Source organism: Anastrepha obliqua, chromosome 3 (genome assembly GCF_027943255.1).
Source record: "Anastrepha obliqua isolate idAnaObli1 chromosome 3, idAnaObli1_1.0, whole genome shotgun sequence".
Classification (NCBI taxonomy): Eukaryota; Metazoa; Arthropoda; class Insecta; order Diptera; family Tephritidae; genus Anastrepha; species Anastrepha obliqua.
Window position 1 is genome coordinate 136,559,644 of NC_072894.1, and position 23,548 is coordinate 136,583,191.

Here is a 23,548-nt window from a genome sequence, read left to right on the forward strand (position 1 = left end):
CACGGTCGCCATGTATTGTTAAATAATTAGAAATGTTCCGTTTGCTTGACTCGTCACTAAGAGTGTCATTTATTGATTGAATTTTTAGTTATTACAATCTGGTTCTTACAGCTAAAGACAGCGTGGCTGCGCTGTCAGGGACGCCGGCAGAGGCGCGGTCAGCTTATGTATAATTCTTTATGTATTGTTTACATAAGAACGTCTAAGGGCTGACGCGGCTCGTAACGGCGGGGAGGAGGTAATATGTTCACTTGGTTGTTGAACCGTCGGCGCATATCAAATATGCCGATGCGGTAATGTCCATGCAGGGCAATGTCCAAGGGATCGTGTTACCACAAGTGCTTGCACATTGTTTATGTGAATATTGTAGTCAAGTGCTACAATGTGTTTGTAATAATATTTATGCATTCAACTGAGTACAGTGAGCATCAGGGCAATGGCCCAGGGATCGTATTACCACAAGTGCTTGCACATTGTTTATATGAATATTGTAGTCAAGTGCTACAATGTGTTTGTAATAATATTTATGCATTCAACTGAGTACAGTGAGCATTCGATAAGTGAACATACTACAGTGTTCTCTGTTTTTTGCTTCCTCTACTATTAGCCATGTTTTAGACAACTGTTGAAAAGTTGTTTACGGCGGTGTGTTTCCTCTTTTTATGTTATGATCGGTTTAACCACAGTCACATTTCGTTTTACTGCACTCATATATGCGTACTTATATGAATGTGTGCATGTATAATAAGTCAATACATACACAATCACTCATATTCATTGAACGTTGATATGCATGACTACATACATACGGCAATTAAAAACAAATCGCCAACGGTGTTGCTTTGCTAAAATGTTTGATACACTGCCAAAGCTCTTTGCAATTGGTGAATTCGTATATGGCGTTTTCATGTACACATACATACATATGAGTCCTTGTAGGAAGTGTAATGCCGTAATGTAGGATGCATAATTTTTCTTCCTATTTCAAGTGAGCTATGAAATATTAGTAACATTAGAGATGCATTTTTGCGCGACACGCAACTGAATTCCGATTCGATGCCACTATGCAAGACAAGTCAGCGATATTTCTTGTATGCGGAAGTGCTTTATAATGCAATAGTGTGCAAAATTTGTTGATAAAACTGTGTTAATTTAAGCAACAATCTTTTTACCTATGCTTCAATGACAACCGATGTCCCATCAATCTCGATTTCGATGGGACTATATAAGACACGCCAGCGAAAACTTATTGATAATAAAAAGAAGACTGCCAATACCACTCGAAAATAGATCATTGAGAAGTAAATGAGAATGTCAAAGAATATGCCAGATATGGAAGTTTTTTTAAATTTTTTTTATGAAAAAAGCAAAATTTGGAATCTATGACATACTGCAAGACATGTCTTCAAAGTATCACCAATGCTTAAACAACTCAGAATTCACTAAAAATAATCCCTTTGTGTTCCTGAAATATTTAAGACATGTCTTCGAAGTTTCATCAAAGTTTAAAGAACTCAGAATTGAGCAAAAATAAATTCTTTATGTTCATGTCTCCAAAGTGTCTTCGAAGAAATCTCTATTTCCGTAAATTTATAAATAAGAAATATTTTTTCGACTAAAAATAAGCAAAAGTAGGCATCGGTGACACACTGCAAGGCATGTCTTCAATGTGTCACCAATACTTAAACAACTCATAATTAAGTAAAAATAGTTGCTTGAACATGACGCTGATTAGTGTTAAAGCTCCAAGAGAAATTCTCCTTATTCATGCTTTTCTACGTACTTCCATTGGCCTTTCTTTATCAACAAACATTTGCCAAGCTCGTTAAGCATTATTCATTTTTCTCTACTTTCTACATGGCAAGTTCTTATTTTCGCACTTCCCCAATTCACATTCATATTTGGATTCATTCTGTTCCGCACTGTTCAATTTTCTATTTCATAGCTTTCAAAAGTGTTTGTCTGCATTCTGGGATACTCACAAAACTATATGAATATCCACACATGCTTACATACGATATTACTCGAAACCGTGTTTGGCGAGCACATTGGGAGCAAATTGGAAAAATGTGCAAATCAAAGACGGCCACACACTCACATATGCACACTAAACTCGAAAGGGAAATCTCCATTTCCGTTTGTGCAACAGTAACAACTGTTACAACCAAGAGGTATTAGAAAAAAGTCAATAGTAATGCAGAGAAGCGTAAAAAAACATGGACCGTAGTGCAAAAAAAAATGTAAATAGCAAATCCCTTTGCTGTGATTTGTTTGGTGTAAGTTGATTTGTTTCCCTACAGTCTGCACTTCTCAACACACACACTCCTCTCGCAATTCCCTCCACTTGCATCCCCACTACATACCGTATCTAGCCGCCGGCAGCTATATTGCCAAGCAGTCTATGAATGTTGTATGCAACACATTCAGTCGTGCGCGTGCTGGTTAGAATTCTTCAATATTTTAAGCGTACTGCAATTTACCAAACTACCAACCAATCCAACTGTCGAGTGCTAAATACTTTTACATGCACATATTCGCATATGTTTGAGTACTTATAGCGATACACTTTGCATCTGTACGTGGGTGTACTCGTATGTGCAAATTACCACAAAAATCGTTTGCATAAAAATGTGCTTGTAAGCTGAAAATAAGAAGCAGCAAACAAATGAGAGCTATGAAGTCCTTTCAAATGAAGTTTTATGCAAGTATTTTCTGCGGTACTGGTTCTTTTAGTTATTCGATTCATACAAAAAACCCTTTCACAAGCTGCATACTTGGCTAGTTTTTATTTGTTGTTGCTTACTTGCGACGAATTCGACGAAAGTACAATTTAAGGAAATATGTCAAGAATAAGTAGAAAAAAATGTTCAAATATTGAAATCGCTAGTAGAATATCCCGATTGGAGGAAATCGAAATATACTTGAACTATAAGCCTCACTTTAATATATATTAAATGTAAAAAATTTACAAACATCTGAAGTCAAAATAAAGAACTAATTAAGCCTCGAAGGGTGGGGCGAAAAAAATGGGTATTTTCATGTGTGAAGTTACTCGCGGGATCATAGGTTACGTTATGTAGTGCCACCTGATCTGTAAAAAGACTAAGTCTTTTATAGAGCAATGGCTGCATTACTGGCAAATTTAGTCTTAAAGTTTTGCCATAATAACCCTTTTTATGCGAAGATTTCTTTGTGGAACATTAAACCTTATCCGCTCAAGTAGAGTTGGATAGTAGAAGATGCAATCAACAACACTGAAAATAAACGAAAATGAAAGACTGTCTTTCTCTTTTCTAGATATTCTAAATTAATTAGCTTTAGCCTAGAACTATAAAGGGTTTTCCAATAAGAGGTGTTATGTTGATAAAAGATCGATGGTTTCGTTGCTTGTGTGACACGTAGCGCCGTCTTGTTGAAAATAAACGTTGTCCAGATCAATACCATCCAACTCCGGCCATAAAAAATCGTTAATCATCACTCGATAGCGCAATCCATTCACCGTAACTGTTGCTCCAGCTTCATTATCGAAAAAGTAAGGTCCAATGACTCTTCCGGACCATAAACCGCACCAAACAGTCACACTTTGAGGATAGAGAGCATTTTCAAGAGTAACTCTTGGATTTTCTGAGCCCCAGATCTGACAATTTTGCTTGTTGACGAGGCCACCGAGGTGGAAATGGGTCTCATCACTCAAGATAATTTTTCGATGGAATTCCGGATCATTTTCATGCATTTCAACGACCCAATCAGCAAAGACACGACGTTGTTGATGATCGGCTGGCTTGAGTTCTTATATTAACTGGACTTTGTAGGCCTTAAGACCCAAATCTTTATGCAAAATATGGTGTAATGACGTTTGTGGAATGGTAAATTTCAAAGAACGACGAGGAATGGACAAACCTGGGTTTCCTTCAACACTTTCGCTACAACAGCAATATTTTCTGCTGTTCTTGAGCGACGTGCACGGGTATTATTCTTCAAATCACTAACTTGTCCCAACAGCTCGCGTCTTTTCACCAATTTCTGTTATTGGAAATCCCCTTAGTGTGGAACAGGAACTAAAAACTAAAAATACACAAAGCGTGAAACTAATTTTTTTTTAATATAATTTAGAATACAAACTTTGAAATTTTTACTAGAAGTTTTCGAATTTCTATAGATTTAGTAGAAACTTTAAAGTAGGTTTAATTACACTATGTAACAAAAAAAATTTAATATACTTTTATGGAGACCTAGCACAACTTGTGGGTATAGAAAAACTAAAAAAAATGGTATAGGAGAAATTTCTAATACACCAACAAAGTCTCATTTTATGGCCAAAAAATTTCTGCCAGAAAGCTGTAGTGCTTTGGATGCTTTTGTTTCAACGTGTAGGAGCTTACTATCGAGGAATACTCCAAGATATTTAAATCCCTTGGATAGCTGGATTGTGACTCCTTTTAGCTTTGACAGAACGAGTCCATCAAGCTTCCTCCTTCTGGTGAAGAGGACTATACCAGTCTTGGCGGGATTTGCCGATAGCCCATTCGCACAACACCAAGTGTCAATCCGATCCAGAGTTTTCTGCACTTTCCTGCAGATGTTCATAAGCGAAGGGCCTGTTACCAAACAAGCAACATCGTCCGCACATGCTTGTGCGTAGACTCCCGAAGCGTTTAAGGTGGTGAGTAGGTCGATTACCAAGCACCAGAGCAATGGAGACAGCACACCGCCCTGGGGGCAGCCTCTATTAACCCCAGATGACACCAGCAGATCTTCCTCTGCGCGCACCGAAACGATTCTTTGGGCCAGCATCGAAGGAATCCAATTTACTAGCACCTGGTCTACGCCGTGCCTACTAGCAGAGTTACACATACTGGCAAAAGTGACATTATCAAACGCCTCCTCTATGTCTAAAAAGATGCCCATAGCGTAGTCCCTCCTGTCGATCGCCAGCTCTACCCTAGCAACAAGGTTTTGCAGTGCCGACTCGCAAGATTTTCCACTCTGATAGGCATGCTGAAATAGAGACAGAGGGTGAGCCTTCAGCGACTTCTGACGCATGCGCAGTTCCACCAGTCGTTCGAGACTTTTCAGCATGAAAGAGGTCATGCTGATGGGTCTAAAGCTTTTGGGGCTGTTGTAGTCGTTTTTTCCAACCTTTGGGATGAAAGCGATCTTCACCATCCTCCAAGAGCGTGGTATGTAAGCCAGTGCCAGGCATGCCGAGAAGATTTTCTTCAGGGCTGCTGTCACGAACTCTGCACCCTTCTTCAGCATGGTAGGATATATGTCATCTGGTCCGGGCGACTTGTAGCCGCCAAAAGATTTGATGGCAAATCGAATGGCGGCCTCATTCACTACAGATCTGGCAACGAACCAGTCATGCCGAGAAGTTGTAACAGCTCTGACAACTGCCTCTATCAATAAGGGCTGTTGCCGGCTGATGCTTATTTGATTACCAGGAAAGTGAGATTCCATCAGCAAGCTGAGTGTCTCACTTTTCCGCTCCGTGAAGGAGCCATCAGATTTCCTAAGTGACCCCAGCTTCGCAGTTGGGTCCCTTTTCAGGATGTGCTTGGGCGAAGGTCCAGCTCCCGATCCTCCACTGACGAAGATTTTGCCGGGCAGACAACTGTGCTGGACATTTTGTCGAGGCGCCGATAGGGACGTGGCTCAGCAGAACCTTTTCCCGCCACATTGACTGGCGCCAAGACCGCGCTCGTACCTTGGGGGGTCGTGGCTCGGCCATTGGCGGCAACCGCAGTGCAGGGAGGTGTGCTGCTTTCAGCCACCGTCTTTCTCCGCTTACCTTGAAAGGGAGACAACTTGTGAGTGCCCGTGCCCACCGAGGATTCGGTAGCTTTCGTGGGTGTCACTTCCGCTGACCGAGGTCTTTTGGAAGACACAGACGCAGAAGGGCCGGCAGAGCCACATGAGGATTTCTCCCGCATGAGCCTTACCCGCCGCTTTCTTCTTTTCCTCCTTGCTGCGCTCTTCGATTTCCCGGCTTCTTTGGGAGGTCGTGCAGCCACCGAAGATACCTCACAACTCAGGCCCTCCGAAGCAGGGAAACGTTTTTCAGACTCTGAAGGAGAGGAGATTGCGATAGCAGCCCCCGTCTCCTCCAGGATGCGCTCTCGCTCATAGAGCTGAGAGACTTGAGTAATGGTTGGGGCCTCCAGAATCCATGCCCCTGCCACCGAAGCGGGTGGATTGCCACTTGTGTGGATTCCACCTGGAGTAATAGATCCTTTGTTTCCATTACCATTTTTGGTTTTTTTCGGGACTCCTCTCTAGCCAGTTTGGTTCGCGGATGGCACCCTGATTCTATGCCAACTTTGAGTCATCACACGAGTGTTGAACCCACCCCATCAGGGAAGGCCACTCTTGTGATGCGAGGGCTTCCCTATTCACCACCTGGGATGCGCCCGATAGGAGATCAGGCAACTCCACACGGGTTGGAGTTTTATAATGATGACCGTTTACGTCCGTTTTATAAAAATAACAGTCATCTGGTTTATGATAAGGCTGATGATGCCATATCATCGGAGAATATAAGGAAATTCGACTTTTCTGGAAACGTTTTTATTTATATCTCTTGAATTTCAATGAACACTCAGTACAAGCCAATTCCGGTTCATACCAGCGATCAGAAGTAATATATGTAAGCTTAAAGAAATCGTTATAGCCATCAACCAGAGCTTTATTATTCTGTAACTTCATACGATGCTTTTGACCCACCAACAAACCACATATGAAACAAAACTTATTGCGATTATAGCACATTTATTTTTCACAAATTGAAGCAAAACAATAAAAATTTGACGTTTTAATACAGTTATATTTAATATAATAACAAACTTCAATGCACAGTGTGAACTTAGGTATACTTGCGAGCTTTTTCATATTTCTATTGAAAAAGAAATGCGTGATAATCAGGCATGTTCTGCAAATCGTTTTCGGGCAATATTTTCGCATTTTCCGTTTTCAAATCGTTTGACATGTTCTGTAAATCGTTCCGTTTTCGTTTTTTTTCGAACATCAGCAAATCGTTTTTTCACCCTGTTCTGGAAATCGAAATCGTTAAAATTTTCCAGTTTTATTTTCGGCAACTTAAACGTTAGCGGTTTGTGATATTCTTAAAACTGTTTGTTGAAATAAATTTATCAAAATGTGAGTATTTACTCAAAATAACTGCATATATTTATGTAAATAAAAGTGTTTATTTAAAATATTTAAAACTTATTCAAAAACTTTTAGGGGAAAACACAAGAACTCCAAGCAAGAGCTAATTTTAGTCGAGTTTATGGAATCTCATCCAGATTTGGCGAAGAATTTTTCGAAGGGCGACAGAGTTGCTGTTGAGGAAAAGTGGAAAGAGCTAACGACGCTGCTAAATGCAGAAGGGCCGCCCCAAAAAGATGTTAATGGATGGAAAAAAGTAAGTATTTAGTCAAATATTAAAATAAATATTTTTGAGTTGTCTTTTTTCAAGATATGGTCTGACTGGAAGGGGTGCATTCGGAAAAAGGTTGCCCATAACAATCTAGAATCGAGGGCAACAGGAGGTGGACCCTTTAATAAGCATGTACTGACGAGCAACGAAGAATGTGTTGCAAGATTTTGTGGAATTTTTGCAGCCGTTGAGGGCATAAGCCATTGTAGAAGCTTTGGGACAGAAGATAATAATAGCGCTATCGAATCTGAGGAAGAACGTCCCCAAACAAGTAGGGAAGCGGTGGCTACCCCGAGAGCTGCAAAAAAGCCACGAGTGTCAACGCAGGACAGCCTTCAGTCGTGTATGGCAACGCAATCTAGTTGTATGGAGAAAATATCCACAACTTTAGATAACATTTGTGAAAACCAACACAAGATTGCAAAATCGCAGGAAGATGAAAGGGAAGAGATTCGACGACTTCGTCGTGTTGTTGAGAAACAAAATGAATTGCTGACAGAGCAAAATCGGTTGAAGACTCAAAGTATAGAGCAAAAGCAAAGACATTACCTCAAAATGGAGCAGTTGCAACAGGAAACAGTTAATATTAAAACTAAAATGCTTGAGATAGGGACTAAAAAAAAAATATAAAAGAATCTTATTGAAATGTTATGTATATATTTACTTTTAATATGAATAAATTTTATGTTTCATAATATTAAATTTCTAGCAATAGAGTCTCTTATATTTCTGCCAACACTATATAAACTACTGTTTTCCTCATTTTCAGCAATTTCCTCATCAATTGGATTGTTTTCCAATACGGTTTCTGTTTCAATGTCATCTATTTGATTACTCCTACATATGTTATGTAGTGCGCAACAAACATTTATTATCTTCACTACCTTTTGCGGCGTATATGGCAGGGTAGTTTTCAAACAACGAAACCGACTTTTTAATACTCCTATAACACGCTCAACGATGTTACGTGCTTTTGCATGCTGCTGGTTAAATCTGTGTTCTGCCGATCTTGGGCCTGGGTTTCTATATGGAGTCAGTAGAAATGGCTCTATACCAAAACCAGAATCTCCCAGTAGCCAAGACCCTCGGTCACCAGCTTCATACTGCGATAGGTAATAGTGTTTTGCACTGCTCATACTAAATACGAAAGCGTCATGGCTTGCACCAGGCCGAGTTGCATCAACTGCTCTTATTATCATATCAAAATCACAAATCTGTAAAATAAAGGCAGTAAATTTTAAATTTTAGAAACACAATTTAAATTCATTCTTACAATCATTGCGTTTATGCTAAAAAATCCTTTTCGGTTAAAAAATAGATGCTCGTTCTCAAAAGGTTTAATCAGAGCCACATGTGTTCCATCAATACACCCTATTACTCCTGGAATACCGAATTTTTCTACAAAATGAAGTTTTGATTTTCTAGAATCCTCTTCAGACATTTTCAGCTTAATCCACTTAGGACACAGAACATTTTCCAAAGCATTGATCATTTCGGATAATATTTTTGAGACTGTGCTTCTACCCATAGCAATATCTGTATCCTTTCCGACGGAACGTTGATAGGAACCTTCTGCGAAAAACCTAAGACTTGCTGCCAGCTTTAATAAAAAAAATATGGACGTTTCCTTGACGAAAGATTTTACTTCATTCAGCACTTCTAAAAAAGCGTACTTGTTTAGGCGATAGTTGGAAACAAATCTAAAGTAGAAAAACTTAATGAATGCCACAAAGTATAACCATTTCTAATCTTACGTAGAATCCGGTGCACTGAGAGGATTCGAATGGTCTCTTAAACGCCGCCTATCTATTCTACTTTGGTAATCTTGCTCCTGTTCGTTTAACACATAAGCTGCCATAAAAAACATGATAATTTTTTAATTAAATCCTCTTATTTTGAAAGTATTTCGTATTTTTTGCCAACGAATTCTTTTGTCATTTGGTTTGTTTAATTGCCAAAGAGAAATCAGCTGTTTCAAACTTAAATTCGAATTTAAATGAAATCGGACGAATTACAGAACACCCAAAACAAAATCGTACGAATTGCCATTTCGGATCCGAATTGAAATGGCGCGATTTTCAGAACATGCCTGAATATGTCAGATATTTTCGAAAGTTCTAACCAGTTCTGTTGTATGCAGTTCAGGGTACTCTTATGTATACATATATATTCCGATAAATATTATGTATCTATCATATAATAACGCATCAAAACACGCCCTTATTCCGATTTAGCGTAAGTTATACCTACATACCAGATAAAAAAATTAATTCAATTACAGTCAAATATAGCTCATTCGACGCAAAATTAAATTTACTATAACAGTAGTGTACTAGAAAACATCCTCAATATCGGATAATATCGCAAAAATGATGTCAAAGTTGAAAAAATAGAGAAAAAATAAAAAAAATCCAAATACTTTCGTCTACAGCCTCGTTAGTTATCATTTCAGAAAAATTGTCAACACACAGTCAAAAGGGCTTGTTTTTGTTCTTTGGAACTAAAAAAAACAAATTCGTAATCGGATGGAAATTGGCGAATTTAGGAGTGATTGTTCACATCAACCTAATGAAAAACGGTTTTTTTGGCCATAAAATGAGATTTTGGGGGTGTATTGTAAATTTCTCCTATACCATTTTTCTTAGTTTTACTATACCTATAAGTTGTGCTAGGTCTCCATAAAAGTAAAATATCACTGTCGCACAGTGTTATGAGCTATATTTTAAAAAATAAATAATAATAATAATAAGTGAAATAAGAAAAAAAACTCAAAACTTTTGAAAAGCAATGCTATTATAATTTTTTTGCAAGGAACTGGTTTCCGAAATCAGCACTCTACAATTGATCAGGTACACCGAATCACCGACATAATTGAAAAGGCGATAGAAGAGAAAAAAGTTTGTTCGACAATATTTCTGGATGTTGCATAAGCTTTTGACAAGGTTTGGCATGAAGGATTAAATCATAAATTACAAATACTTCTTCCTGCTCAATACTCAAAAATTTTAAAATCATACATAACAGAACGTTACTTCAGAATAAAACAAGAAGACACCTATTCTGACTTGAAAAAAATTCAAGCGGGAGTACCACAAGGAAGTGTACTAGGACCAATCCTATATCTCCTATACACTAGTGATATCCCTACATTTACAAATAATACCGTTGCTACGTTTGCTGATGACACTGCAATAATGGCCACTGGTGAAAACAACATTGAATCAACAGAAAAATTACAAACAGCCATTACTGAGATACAGCGCTGGACAGTCAAATGGCGTATAAAACTCAACGAAACCAAATCTGTGCACGTCGACTTCACTAATAAAAGAATCGACCATAAACCAGTATACATAAATCAACAAATCATTCCGTACGAGAATTCAGCGAAATATCTTGGCATGACCCTTGACGCAAAACTCAGGTGGAAACCGCATGTCAAGAAAAAACAAGAAGAGTTGAAAATGAAGTACAGAAAGATGTACTGGCTATTAGGTAGACATTCTGCCTTGTCAACATACAACAAGCTGCTCTTGTATCAGCAAGTCCTTAAGCCAATCTGGACTTATGGTATTCAGCTCTGGGGATGTACCAGTCAAAGCAACAGAATGATCATTCAACGATTTCAAAATAAAGTGCTCCGTGCTATTGTTAATGCTCCGTGGTACATCAGAAATGACAATTTACATAAGGATTTGGATGTTGAAATTGTCGACAACGTTATCAAAAAGTTTGCGCAAAGTCATGAACAACGACTTCAACAACATGTCAACATTGAGGCCCTCCAGCTCCTCGAAAACGATGACTTAACCAGAAGATTAAAACGAGTGAAACCATTTGAACTTGTGTAAAAAATAGTGAACTATCTATAAACAATACATAATAAATAAACCAGTCACAAACAAAAGTAGTGACCAAAACATTTACAGAAACAAAAAGTGCATATATCATAGGATAAGTACTTTGTAATTTTAACCGTATCAAATTAAGTCAAATTCAAATAGCTTATTAGTATTTGTGCTAGATTGCTATATAATAAATACACCAATAGGTGTTTTTAAAAAAAAAAAAAAAAAAAAAAAAAAAAAACTGTAAAGTAGTGTAACAAAGTAGCTAACTGAGCAATTATTATAATTAGAGATGTTTTGCTAAATGGCGTCGTCTGGCAAAAACCAACACCTTTAGGAGGAACTTCATAGGAAAGCGACGAGACGCCCTGAATTGTCTCTCATTTCCATTTTATTATTTTTATTCTTTTTACTAGAAATGAAACTTAGAAATAAATGGTATTCCCTGGTGCTTTGTATTCTCGTACAATTAGATTTTCATAACACTTTCATTAATCTAAATGCACAGTATTTTCCTCGAAGTGGCTTTGCCTCCATTTAGATGAAGCAACAGATTTCATTGTACTGCCTGCACTTAACAACCTGTTGCTTAGCATCTACAAATATCTTTATTGTTGTCAACTTTTTTTGTGCCTTTCTCAATTTCTTTAACTAAATCAAGTTTTCACATGAATTGTGCAGCGACACGAGCTTTAGTATAAATGAAAGCAAAACTCTTTCGAAAGGAAATTGCCAGCCTATAGATAGAGTTAGGAGGGGAAACACGAGCTTGCAAATTTTCATTTATTGCTTGCATAAATCGCAGATGAGGTGGAAAGCGTGTTTGATGTTGCAAAAGCGGTATTGATTTTAAAGCTTGTGAAAAGTTGCAGCCCCTATGGAGTCGCTTGTCAGCATTTTGTTAAGATTAAAAATGTTTGAATCTTCTTGTGCAATCTTATCTTATAAAAAAAATGTCGAAAATATGAACATCCGAGGTTTGTGCAAAAAATAATGTAAATTTTCAAATTTATATGTACATTCGACTTTCGATTTTATTTGTGTTTGTACACTCGTCTCGAAATTATGCTCATGGTTTTAGCATTATATCATGTTTCGTTTGTTTGTGAGAGGCTTAACCCTCCGATGTTCATATGGGTCTGGCCAGACCCATTCGATCTTTAAATGTATGTAGATCTTTTATTTTTAATATCTGAGGCTTCTTAGTCCATGACTTCCTAAAATGTAGTGTGCTAAACACAATGAAGTAGCAAAATTAAGAGTTTTGCTATATTTGTTGTAAAAATAATAATTTTAAACTAATTTCGTTAATTAAGCTCACATGGGTCTGTGCAGACCCATATAAGCTTCTCATGTAAATTGGTTAACCGTTAGGTGTAAACAACCAAACTGTTAGCGGAGGCAGCGACAGAGATAATTTTTTAGTTGACATTTGAAAATTAAAGTGAACACGTGTTTTTTAATTAGTGGGAAGTGTTTTTTTTAAATAAAATGGAACAAGTAAATATGGATGAAGTTGATGTGATGACGGGTTTGCTTCGTAAGCTAAGTGCAGCAAATGTGAGTCCGGAAGAAAGTCTGCGACTTCAGGCACAAATTGAAGAAATTATGGGACAGGAGTCCGATCCATTTGAAACAAGTGGCGACGTAGAAGATGATGAATATTTTCCAGATGAAGATGACTTCGGTGAAGCATCAGATATAGAACAGGAAATCGAGTTAGAGGCTGTTCTGGATGAAAACCATGATGATATTGAGGATTTGTATAGAAAAGCTATCGCCCTTCAGGCTTTAACCACAATGGAATCATGCAGCACATCTATTACCCAGGGCCTTATATACAGGTCGAAAGATGGTAAGATGTGGAATTCAAATCCTCCACCACCTGGAAGGCCTCGTTGTCACAATATTACAACTTTTACTCGTAAAGGGCCACTACGAGGAGCGTCACCGAGTCATAAAGCTCTTTTCAAGCTATTGCTGTCTCCTGAAGTCGTAAGTATCATTGTACGGGAAACCAACAGAAAAGCCGTTGAAGCGTTTCGTCTATGGAATGAAAAGCATCCCAGTAATAAACAGCGTTCTTGGGTAATGACTAACGAAGACGAAATGTATGCTTTTTTTGGGATGCTACTTATTGCTGGTGTATTCCACTCGAATTCTCAGCCAGCGAAAGAATTGTGGGCCAGTTACAATATGCCAATTTATAAGGCCACTATGTCATTGAATCGGTTCAAGAGCTTAACTACTTTCATCCGTATCGATAACAGTGGTACGCGTGCTGAGAGGTTGAAGCAAAGCAAATCTGCTGCCCTGGACGATGTACGGCTCATGCTGATGGCCAATTTAGAGAAAGCATACACTCCGGATTGTCATGTAACCGTCGATGAACAGTTATTCCCATATCGTGGGCGCACTCGATTCACCCAATATATTCCGAGTAAGCCGGCAAAATATGGCATGAAAGTGTGGTGGATTTGTGACTCTGTTTCAAACTACTCTTTGAAAGGTATAATTTATACCGGAAAACCACCAGGTGGCCAGCGAGAAACGAATCAAGGTGAACGGGTCGTCATGAAATTGATGGAAAATTAATGGACAGCGGTAGGGCTGTTTATGCTGAAATTTTTTTTTCAACATACAACTTGGCAGAAATGTTGATGGATCGTAGAGTGGCTTTCGTCGGTACCGTAAGAAAAAATAAGACCTTCATTCCGCATGAATTGCTTAACCCGAAGCGTGATGTTAAAAGCACTTTATTTTGTTATCACAATAATAATATCGCTCTGTGCTCGTATATGGCAAAGCCGAAAAAGCCAGTAATTATGTTATCCACTGCCCATTACCGTCAAAGCACCGATCCACTGAAAGGATTCAAGCCAGATCAAATGTTGGACTACAATAAATTTAAAGCGGGGGTACATACAATGGATCAAATGTTCACTGGCTATTCGTGCAAATGCTCGACAAACCGTTGGCCACTGGCAATGTTTTATAATATGCTTGATATTGCCGGTTTGGCCTCATTCATCATCTATGACGAGCTGAATCCGGCAAAGCAGAGTGATAAGAGGCGCTCATTCATCATTGAATTGGCACGGCAGCTAGTTATCCCTCATATGATGAAACCGGGGACTAACCCATTAGTATGGAGGTTTGCTCATATAAGACAAGCAATGAATCTTTTCAATATCAAGGGGAGTATGAATTATATACACACCTATATATATCTCCGCGTATAAAGATATGTGTATGCATGTATTCATATTAACTAATTGAAAATAAATTATTTCGGTACTTTTAGGTACCGGAATCTTATCCATCGACATCAGATGCAGCACAGCAACAATCATATGCTCAAGTTGCTTCAACACGGTCATTGTGCTACCATTGTGCTGCTTCTTCTTCGAAAAAGCGACGTAAAACTCGTTATAACTGCAGCAAATGTAATCGTCCCATATGTCTTTATGAACATTCTATGCAACTATATAGTTGTAAACCCAATTGCTCTTCGTAATTAATACTAATCCGTTCAAATAAATAAGTAAAATTATTTTTAAAACCGTAATTCTTACATTATTTGTATGGGTCTGGGCAGACCCTTATGATGCACTTACCGCATCATAAGGCACCGAACATCGGAGGGTTAAATAAATGTTTTGCATGGCAATTAAATGGCAAACCTGGGTTTTTCGCGTGCGTATCGATCGTTCAATGACCGGTAAACACAGTTACAAATTTGGAAATTGAATGGTGTGGAGTCCTCATGACCTTCTGAGTCCTACGTCTACTGTACATGAAGAAATGAAGCTCCATTTTTTCTGCGCTTTCCTGAGAAATAAGTTGTGCAATTCTCCTTTAGCAACAGTCAGGGCGATGCCGATGGCAGAGTAGGAGGTCTTTGAGATCAATTTAGTTCCCTTCCTGGCAAGCTTATCAGCAATTTCATTTCTCTCTATGTTTCTATGTCCTGGAACCCAGATCTGATAAATATTACTTACGCACCCAAGATATTTGATTTCCTTCCTACAGAAGTTGTCTAGTTTAGATCTGCACCGTGGCGTCATCAGAGCCTTGATCGCCTTGACTATAGGAAACAATGTTGATATATCCCTCACTCGCACGCTCCCTAAGTATTTTGTATACCTGCAGGATCTTTGCGATCCTTCTTCTTCTATCTGAAAAACACTCCACTTTCCAATCGTTCCAATCCTGCCCACTTGGAAAGATTGCTCTGGCCCGACCTTCAAGCTCCAGTTTGCGGACAGAGAGATCTGTTCGAAGCTCAGGGAAATATGGTGCCAATTACCATCATATTGGGCAGTATTGGGACAAGTCCTATTAGCAAGTAGCTATTTTCAAAGGAAATTTTTAAACTTCTTTCATGGAGATTTGTTAGGGCAAGGCTCAAAATCCTATTCGAATGGACAATGTTGAACCTCTATTCTTAGAACTGTATTCTTGAATATATTTCTAGTTAGCCTTTACCAGCCTAAGACCGATACGCCTGCAAGGAACTTGAGTTCTGAGATTCCATCGTGAAAACTATTGCATCGTGGGACCAAGATATATTGTAGAGATTTCCAACATTTCGATTTATTTACTACCGAACTATGAGCCACAACGAATAAAGAATGAGCGTTTTGTTTTCCCATTTTTTCTGTTATCGCCTACCCTTCTACTGAGAGAGAATTCATCTATTAGAATAACTCAATGGACATATCATCCAAAGCTTCGACAATCGTAGGTCACTTTAATACCATTCTCATTTCTTCTGTAGTATTTATCTTCATTCGAAAAACTTGTTAAGTTAATTGATTTATTTCAAACGTGTACACTTTGTTCACCAGCTCCTTATAATTTATATGCTCAGAGGATTTAAACAAGGTAAACGAGGTATTAAGATTGCAGGCAGGTGGAAAGGGTATATTTAGAACAGCTCAACCGGCCAGAGTAAGGTATGCAGAAGAAGAAAGTCATGTAAAGCCTTATCGCGTCCTAACTCCACGGCCTTATAATTGAAATGCAAACGCTTACAAGCTCCTGCACTTCTGCCTCCTTCACTTACATTCTTTCTCATTGTGCCGTCTCTATTTATTAGCCTACTGAGCTTGCTTCTGCTTGTACTCAATTTTCTTTACGCCCCACCACCTGCTCCCTAAGTCAATGAAATTATCTTTTCCCAAACTTTGACCTTTACGCATACAAATTAACGCATTTAAAGTACTATCAGTGCGTAGCATGCAACCAAACACATGCTACACTCTAGGAAATATTTGGGCGGTAGGTCTATGGCAGAACTCAATTACAATGCGCACAAACTACTAAGAATGTGTAGGGTATAGAATTTTTCCTGCTCGCATGCCTTTAACCGGCAACTTGGCTTGAAAGCTGTACTAAAGCTCCAAAACCGCAACGACAGAGCAATCAAAATGAATGACAAAAGCTGCAAATGGCAAAGGGCGGGAGACACGGAGTAAGAATGAAGTGTAAACAACGTTGCAACAAAGGTGCTGACTGATGACAGGAGCGAATATTGGCAAAAGATGCATTCAACAACTTCATGCTGCATGCAGCAAAATATGTGTATGTATGTTTTTACATAAGTGTGCATGCAGGCAGAAGAAACGTGAAAGCCAAGGCATTGTAAGAGAGAGGGAGAGCGAGAGAGAGTGGAAGGGAGAGAGGTTCAAATGAAGTGGTGTGTTTTAAGGCTGGATGTGTGGGAATCTGAATGAAGCTGAATGTCACTTGTGGAGATTTCTGTGCAGATTTGAGGGGATTTTGAGAAATGCGAGGAAAATTAATGTAGTCAAAGTGAAAGGTAACTGCAACATACAAGAGTTATAAACACACAGAGAAAGATGGGTACTAAAATAGGCCGAAGAAAGAGGTAAGCATACGGAGCAGAAGGGCAGAAGTAAGAGCAGAAAGGACGCGGAGTAGTGAAGGGATTAATCAAGTGGTTAGGGATTTTGGCGTTTGTGCAGTGGACATGAATGAATAATAATAGTTTTGTGATGCCTTCATCCTTGAAAAGTGTGAAAGGACTAATTTCTTCACTAATTTCCTCCACAAATGGAGGAGCGCACATCATTTTTGTAATAGATTTGTTAATTTTAATATTTAATATTCTCTATTACTTAGACCTTAGAAGTGGTTTTCAGGTCTTAATAAAGTCTTGACTATTCTGCATTTACTTAGTAGATGCTTTTATTTATTTAATTTGCCCTGAAGTTCTGCGGCTGGGTAGAAAAGATAAGAAGAAACGTTCGACGGCCCCTAGAGCTGAATGGGTTGGTGCGCGAGTATTATTCGATAGAGCCCATGTACGAATCACGCAGTAGGTAAGAATCACTGATGGTTTTCCCTAATAGCTATCGCCTCTCGGCAGGCAATGGCTAATCTCCGGTCATGGAAAAGTTCCATAAAAAATTATCTGTCATTTGGTCGGGTTATAAAACTGTGGGCCCCTCCATTTGTAGATCAACAATCAGACATAATCAAGGCCACCATAGTTTCTATCACTAAGCGAATAGAAGAAAAAAATATATTGCCCCAAGCAAAAAATTTGCCTCAAAGCGCTTAAGATGAAAAAGATCCACCCGAGTTTACAAAAAATACATACCCGGGCATGCCGCTACCTGAATAGTCGACTTCCATACTTCCCCAATCGAGCGACTCTCAGTCAAATGCAGATTTTAATTATCTTTCCAAGTCAAAATCGTGCAACGCTTGCAACAACCGTGCAACAGCATCACAAAGCGTGTGTGAAGTTGCAAGTTGCAACAAAAGTGTTTGCCACGCCCTCTGCCGGTCCACTTCCACAAATAGGCAGCTCTAGCAAATTTACACTTTAACGCCGTGTCTGGCATTTATGAAATCCTTTTATCTATGCATTGCACAACAAGCTGAACGGCAACAGCAGTAGTAGGAGCGCAATAGCAACAACAATGCGTCAAAGTGCAACAAAGAGTCTGTTTGTGATTTTGTGTGTTTATCTGAAAGGCAAACATGTCAACGCAGCAGGAGTGCAGCAACCTCAAAGCTCATCATCGTCCTTTGGAACAAAAACTGCTTAAATAAATTCATTTATAAGAACAACAACAACAATGTTGCTAAGCATGCGTTACATGCATGATGTGGCCCATTACAGAACGCCCATTTTTAGCTTTCATCTCATGGTTGTTGTTGGCACTGCTGTGCTCACCTGTAAACTGTAGTTGACAGTGATTTTTGATAAAAGTGAAATTTGCTTTTTTTCTCGCAGGCTATAAGTGCAGTTAGATTGAAAAAACTCTTCATGAAGTGGTCTCACTCAGGTCGAACTGGACTGTTAATTTCTGAAATTGTGGCCGCCTCTTACACAGAATGGAGTTTTATTTGTGGTACCGCTTATAAGGTCCACTTTTCTTTCTTACGCACTCATAGAAATGAAGCCCATTTTTAGTACTAGAAGTACTAACTAAACATTCACGGACACGCGCTTAATCCAGTTCCACTAAACAGCCAACTCAATAATGATGGAAGGAGGGTAATTTTGTGCTCACAACAGCAAGGCAAGGCAGATTTGCAATAGCAGCCCTTGATCATCTTTGTTTGCATTTAAAATATATTTTTCCAGCTGTCTAGTAAGAGCACAACGATCGTTTGTCGGACTCTACTGACTACGTTTTGAAAACGTGCAGTGATTGGTGATAATTCCGTCAGTTCTCCAAGTACAGTGCATTCATATAGAATAAGATGATTATTGTCTTCCCACCAGTATAAAGCGCACTACCTTGCAGAAAATCATAACTCCAACGATAGACAAATGGTATTACCATAGTAGTTTCCTCCCAGCAAGCATAGAATATTTCTACCATTTGAAAGTTTCTCATAAGAAACCATTTCTGTCAAACCATTGGACGCAAAATGCGAGACCTCAGTAAGTTAATGAATTCTGCAACAGGCAACCTCCGCCTAGTATATTCTTCCTCGTTATGGACAGTGTAGTCTCAAGCAATTCTGGCTCGGTTCAATAAAGAGCGCCAGTAATCTCTTCCTCCTGCTAACTGACCTTAACAACTTTCTTTGTGAAGTTCAACGCATAATTTGCAGAAAGGTAAAGTCACAAAATATTCTAAGTTCGAAATGAAATTCTCCATTTCATGGATCTGGAGATCTAAGTCTATCTAAAGCACTTATGTGGAACAAGAAATGATCAGGTTTTTTTAACATTAGGAACCAGTAATTTAGCTTAGTGTATCCGCAACTAGTATTTGTTGAAACCTAGGCTTTGAGACTAGCTTCTTTTGAGAAGCCAATCAGTATCAGTGGGTTGAAGGTTTTGTCGTGAACACTGTATTTTCCGATGACCTCTTTACCCAACCTATCATTGAAATCACGTTACAGGACTTTTATGTAATGAAGCGGGCCGCGTAATAGAAGCGATCAGTAACGGTAGAGCCTTTTTTTCCATTGAGCCATAGGCGCTGTAAGTGCCGTCGTTGTGTATATAAATTAATGAAATAAAAATTCTCATTATTTGGAATAAAAAATGATAGAACAGAGAAAGTTTGCAGATGACTTTTATAACATGAAAAGGCACACAGACGACTGTGGTACATCATTAGTGGGCGTTTTATGGAACCAGCAATGCCGGCAGGGTATTTTACATCATACTTCTGTTAGGTGTTTGGCTGAGTTCCTCCTCCTATTCGTGGCGTACGTCTTGATGTTGCCCCCCAATAGTATGAGCAGATTTAAATTGGTACATAAAGCCGACTTGAATGATTAGGTTGCTGCGTGACTTGCATTCGGTGGGGTCCGGGCTTTGAATTGTGGGCATGAATTACCAAATGATGGAAACATTTAATTATAAATAGTGGTCGCTGTTCGGCAATAGCAAAACTCCGATTGTAGTTTTGCGGTGAAAAAGCTCCTCATAAGAAGCTGTTTGACGTTCCAAAGGTCTCGCCTTTATAGAACAACATCAATACACAATAAAGCAAGATAATACATGATGGTGGCTATCACAGCAAACGGAGGAGCAAAGGAAGATGTCAACTGCAGGCTAACCAAAGCTAGGGGACTTTCGGGCGAATGCTACAGTATGGGCGAGTTCGCAAATCTCTAGAGCTCTAAACGAGCGGAGGGAACAAGGAAAGAAAATATAGATTGATAGATTTGGGCTTTATAGATTTCAGCCTTACATATATTCCAATCTTAAGTTAGAGTATTTGCGTCAAACTCCATCATCATAAATAGCTCGCGAATTGTAGGTATGAAAGTCATTCAAGTATCTATAGAATGCAAATTCCAAACTGGTGAGTCGGAAAACCGAATATTGGCTTGGTTGAGAAAATACTAAGATATTAATGTGATCGAGAATAATCATTGAGTGATTGTGTCTTCCTGATTGTATCTAACTGAGCTATAAAGAAAAATACACCAGACGTTTGATGTGTTCCTCATAATGTTAAATACTCGTATATTTATCAGAAAAGCTTACGAGTGATATATAGTATTTTGTTGGAGGTAGTGAATGTAGTGGCTCCTTTGTCAATAAATTTTCATTGATGCTTTTTATTAAAATCCTTTTTCATATCTCAGAATCACCTTTCAAAAAAACGCTACTTCATATTCTAGATTCTCTTGGTTATTACTTAACATAACTTAAAACTCATCTACTTGCTCAATATATTTGCACTATAGTGGAGACTTTCTTCCTCTGTAGTCAAAATTTTCATGGGCGTCCATTTCACCTGCACAGTAGCAAGCAGACGACGATAATCATAGAACTCCGACATATACATAATTGTATGTGGTATGCAACAGCAGAGCATTGTGCTTTTACATTTTCGCTACGGACAATGTGGCACCAATTTTGACACATCCACAATATCGCAGCGGCGACGGCGACAGCGACAGCAACAGCAGTGGCAGTTGTGGCACGACAGATAGCCAACCAACCGAACAGCTGCTCTGGCGCGCCGCAAGAGACAATGTGCCAGCCAGCTGTGTGTGTGTGTGTGTACGTATAAACATACGATGTGTGTCAGCTACATTTTTCATGACGCTTTTGTTCCAAAGCCGAATGGTCGAAGGAATATGCACAGAAGGAGCAGGCGAAATTATATGAAAGAAACTTAGTTGCATGTGGCAAGTGCAGCCAGCATTCATTATTTGTCAATGTCAATGCGGACAAATGCTCACGCCAGCGCTGGACATACATATAAGTATACGCAGGGACTAAAAAAAACAAGAAAAGTGTGTGCGCGAAAACGCAAGGGACCCCAGCGACTTGGACTTGGACAGTTACACGCGCAGTGGAAAGGCAAAGGTAGCTTGAAGTGGCATGACAGCAGTGGTGTGGATTGTGCTGTTGACGTGTGGCAATGTGGCAAGCGGAAAGTCAAGTCAACGTGCGACAACGTTTGGCATGCAACAAATGTCTGCTGTTTTCGTGGTGCAATCACCTCCACCCACTCCCCTCCACCCACTGCCTTAGCATATTTGAAATGCATGCGCTGCGCTTTATGGCTGCCATTGACGCTTGCTTTTGTCAAAATGGAAATTAAGAAAATTTTGTAGCATTCACGCAATTGTGGCAAAGCTCAGTTCCCTCACAGTGTGTTGCAGCGCTCTAAATTTGCGTGAATGCAACATTTCGAGGCACCCACGTAATTTGCGTTATGTTTTCAAAACTCATGCCACACTGTGCCCCATTACTTCGCCCTTGATCATCTTTGTTTGCGTTTCAAATATTTTTTCCAACTGTCCGCTAAGAGTCAGTTGATTTTTGCTCCCTCCGCTGTAGCGTTCCACGTCATACTGCAGTTAGTTTTGTGTTGGCGTACAGCGAGACAGGTAACTGCAACGTTGTGCAACGCGTGGCAACACTTCACTACCCCAAGTCGCCATATATTCATTCACACTTTAATGCGTTTTCGCAGTTGTCATTCGTTTGACTGCGACGTGCAACAATTTCAAAACACCATTTGCCATCTAGTGTGTGAGTTTGCAACATTCAGCATACGCCAGTTACCTTTTTGAACTTGCAACATTCGCTAACGTTCATTGTTTAACATTCAGCATTCGACTGTTGGCCGTTAGATTGCAAGTCGAATGGTTAGTATGCACTCGTGCCACAAATTTTCGCATGTTTGTTGCATATTGCACGTGCGGATCATTAATAATGATGACACTTGGAAATTAAGTTCTGTGCACGCGGTTGCTACCAACTGTAAGTTTGGATAATGGATATGAGATAAAAGGATAAGGGCTAGCTGTTGGTGATTATTGGGGGCATTGGGGTCAAAGTCATGTTTTACAATGTTTTTAATTTGTTTGCAAAGTTACGAGAGTGGGAATGTGTTGAGGTAGCAGCTTTTTCAGTTTTACAATTGCTAAATTAAATTCATGCAGAGTATTTGAGTTTTTATATAATATAAATACTAACAAATACCAGGCATATGCGGTTTTGACGTTAAGGCAAAATATTTTATTGTGTTCCTTTTGGTTTTCCTGTTTCTTAATAAGTACATTTTTTTTTTGTTTACTATTTTGTTGAAGTCGATAATTAAAAACTCTACATTTTAGCAAGAAAGTCTTCGAAATCTCTTCACTAGTAACGAACTAGAAGATTTTGGTGCTTATTGGTGTTTTGACATACGAGAGAACTGTTAAGCACGCACGAAAATGATCTGAGATAAAGCTTGGGGAATTGATTCTAAGTTCCTTTTAAGTTGCCTGTTTCCGCTAAACAGTTGCTGGTATATCCAGCAGTAACTCAACATTGGCTGAGAATTGCATTCACTATGGCAAGCACTCGATGCACGAAGACCCATCAGGCATGTAATGATTTAGTGTCTGTAGCGTGCCCAATGGCTGACGCTACGACCTAAAAGATCTTTTGTGCCCTACTACATATTTTAGAAATAGTTGATCCTACTCCTATTGACTGGCACTACTACCATTAAATGTATTACATTAGCTTCTACTTAACCTTGATGTTCCTTACTTCAAGCTGGGAATCGGTTGAAAGCCAAATTCTTTGTGTAAATTTTCTACTTTGCGGACAAGTTTCAGTAAATTTTCAACAGGAGCATTCTTTATTTCGTTCGGATATATTTGATCTTGACGAAAGGCGTGCAGTCTTGTCTTTGCCAGCGCAATACAGTTGGATAAGATTTGCTCTGTGGTTTCATCATCCTCCAGATTGTGCCTAGACTCTGTCAGATTCCCAATGTGAATTCTTGAGAGATGGTAATTTAATTAA

At 39.0% G+C, this 23,548-nt stretch overlaps 2 protein-coding genes across 2 annotated transcripts; one reads left to right on the top strand and one right to left on the bottom strand.

Annotated features, from left to right (window-relative positions):
• The first annotated feature begins 7,167 nt into the window (after positions 1-7,167).
• On the top strand, positions 7,168-8,068 carry LOC129242248 (uncharacterized). The gene is made up of 2 exons (XM_054878805.1): positions 7,168-7,423; positions 7,478-8,068. Exons 1-2 carry the CDS (start codon positions 7,289-7,291, stop codon positions 8,066-8,068), a joined length of 726 nt encoding a protein of 241 aa, XP_054734780.1. The 5' UTR covers positions 7,168-7,288.
• Positions 8,069-8,127: 59 nt separating this feature from the next.
• Positions 8,128-9,032, bottom strand: LOC129242249 (putative nuclease HARBI1). Its single transcript, XM_054878806.1, has 2 exons — positions 8,712-9,032; positions 8,128-8,652 (listed from the first exon to the last, which is right to left on the bottom strand). Exons 1-2 carry the CDS (start codon positions 8,964-8,966, stop codon positions 8,128-8,130), a joined length of 780 nt encoding a protein of 259 aa, XP_054734781.1. The 5' UTR covers positions 8,967-9,032.
• Between the last annotated feature and the right edge of the window lie 14,516 nt (positions 9,033-23,548).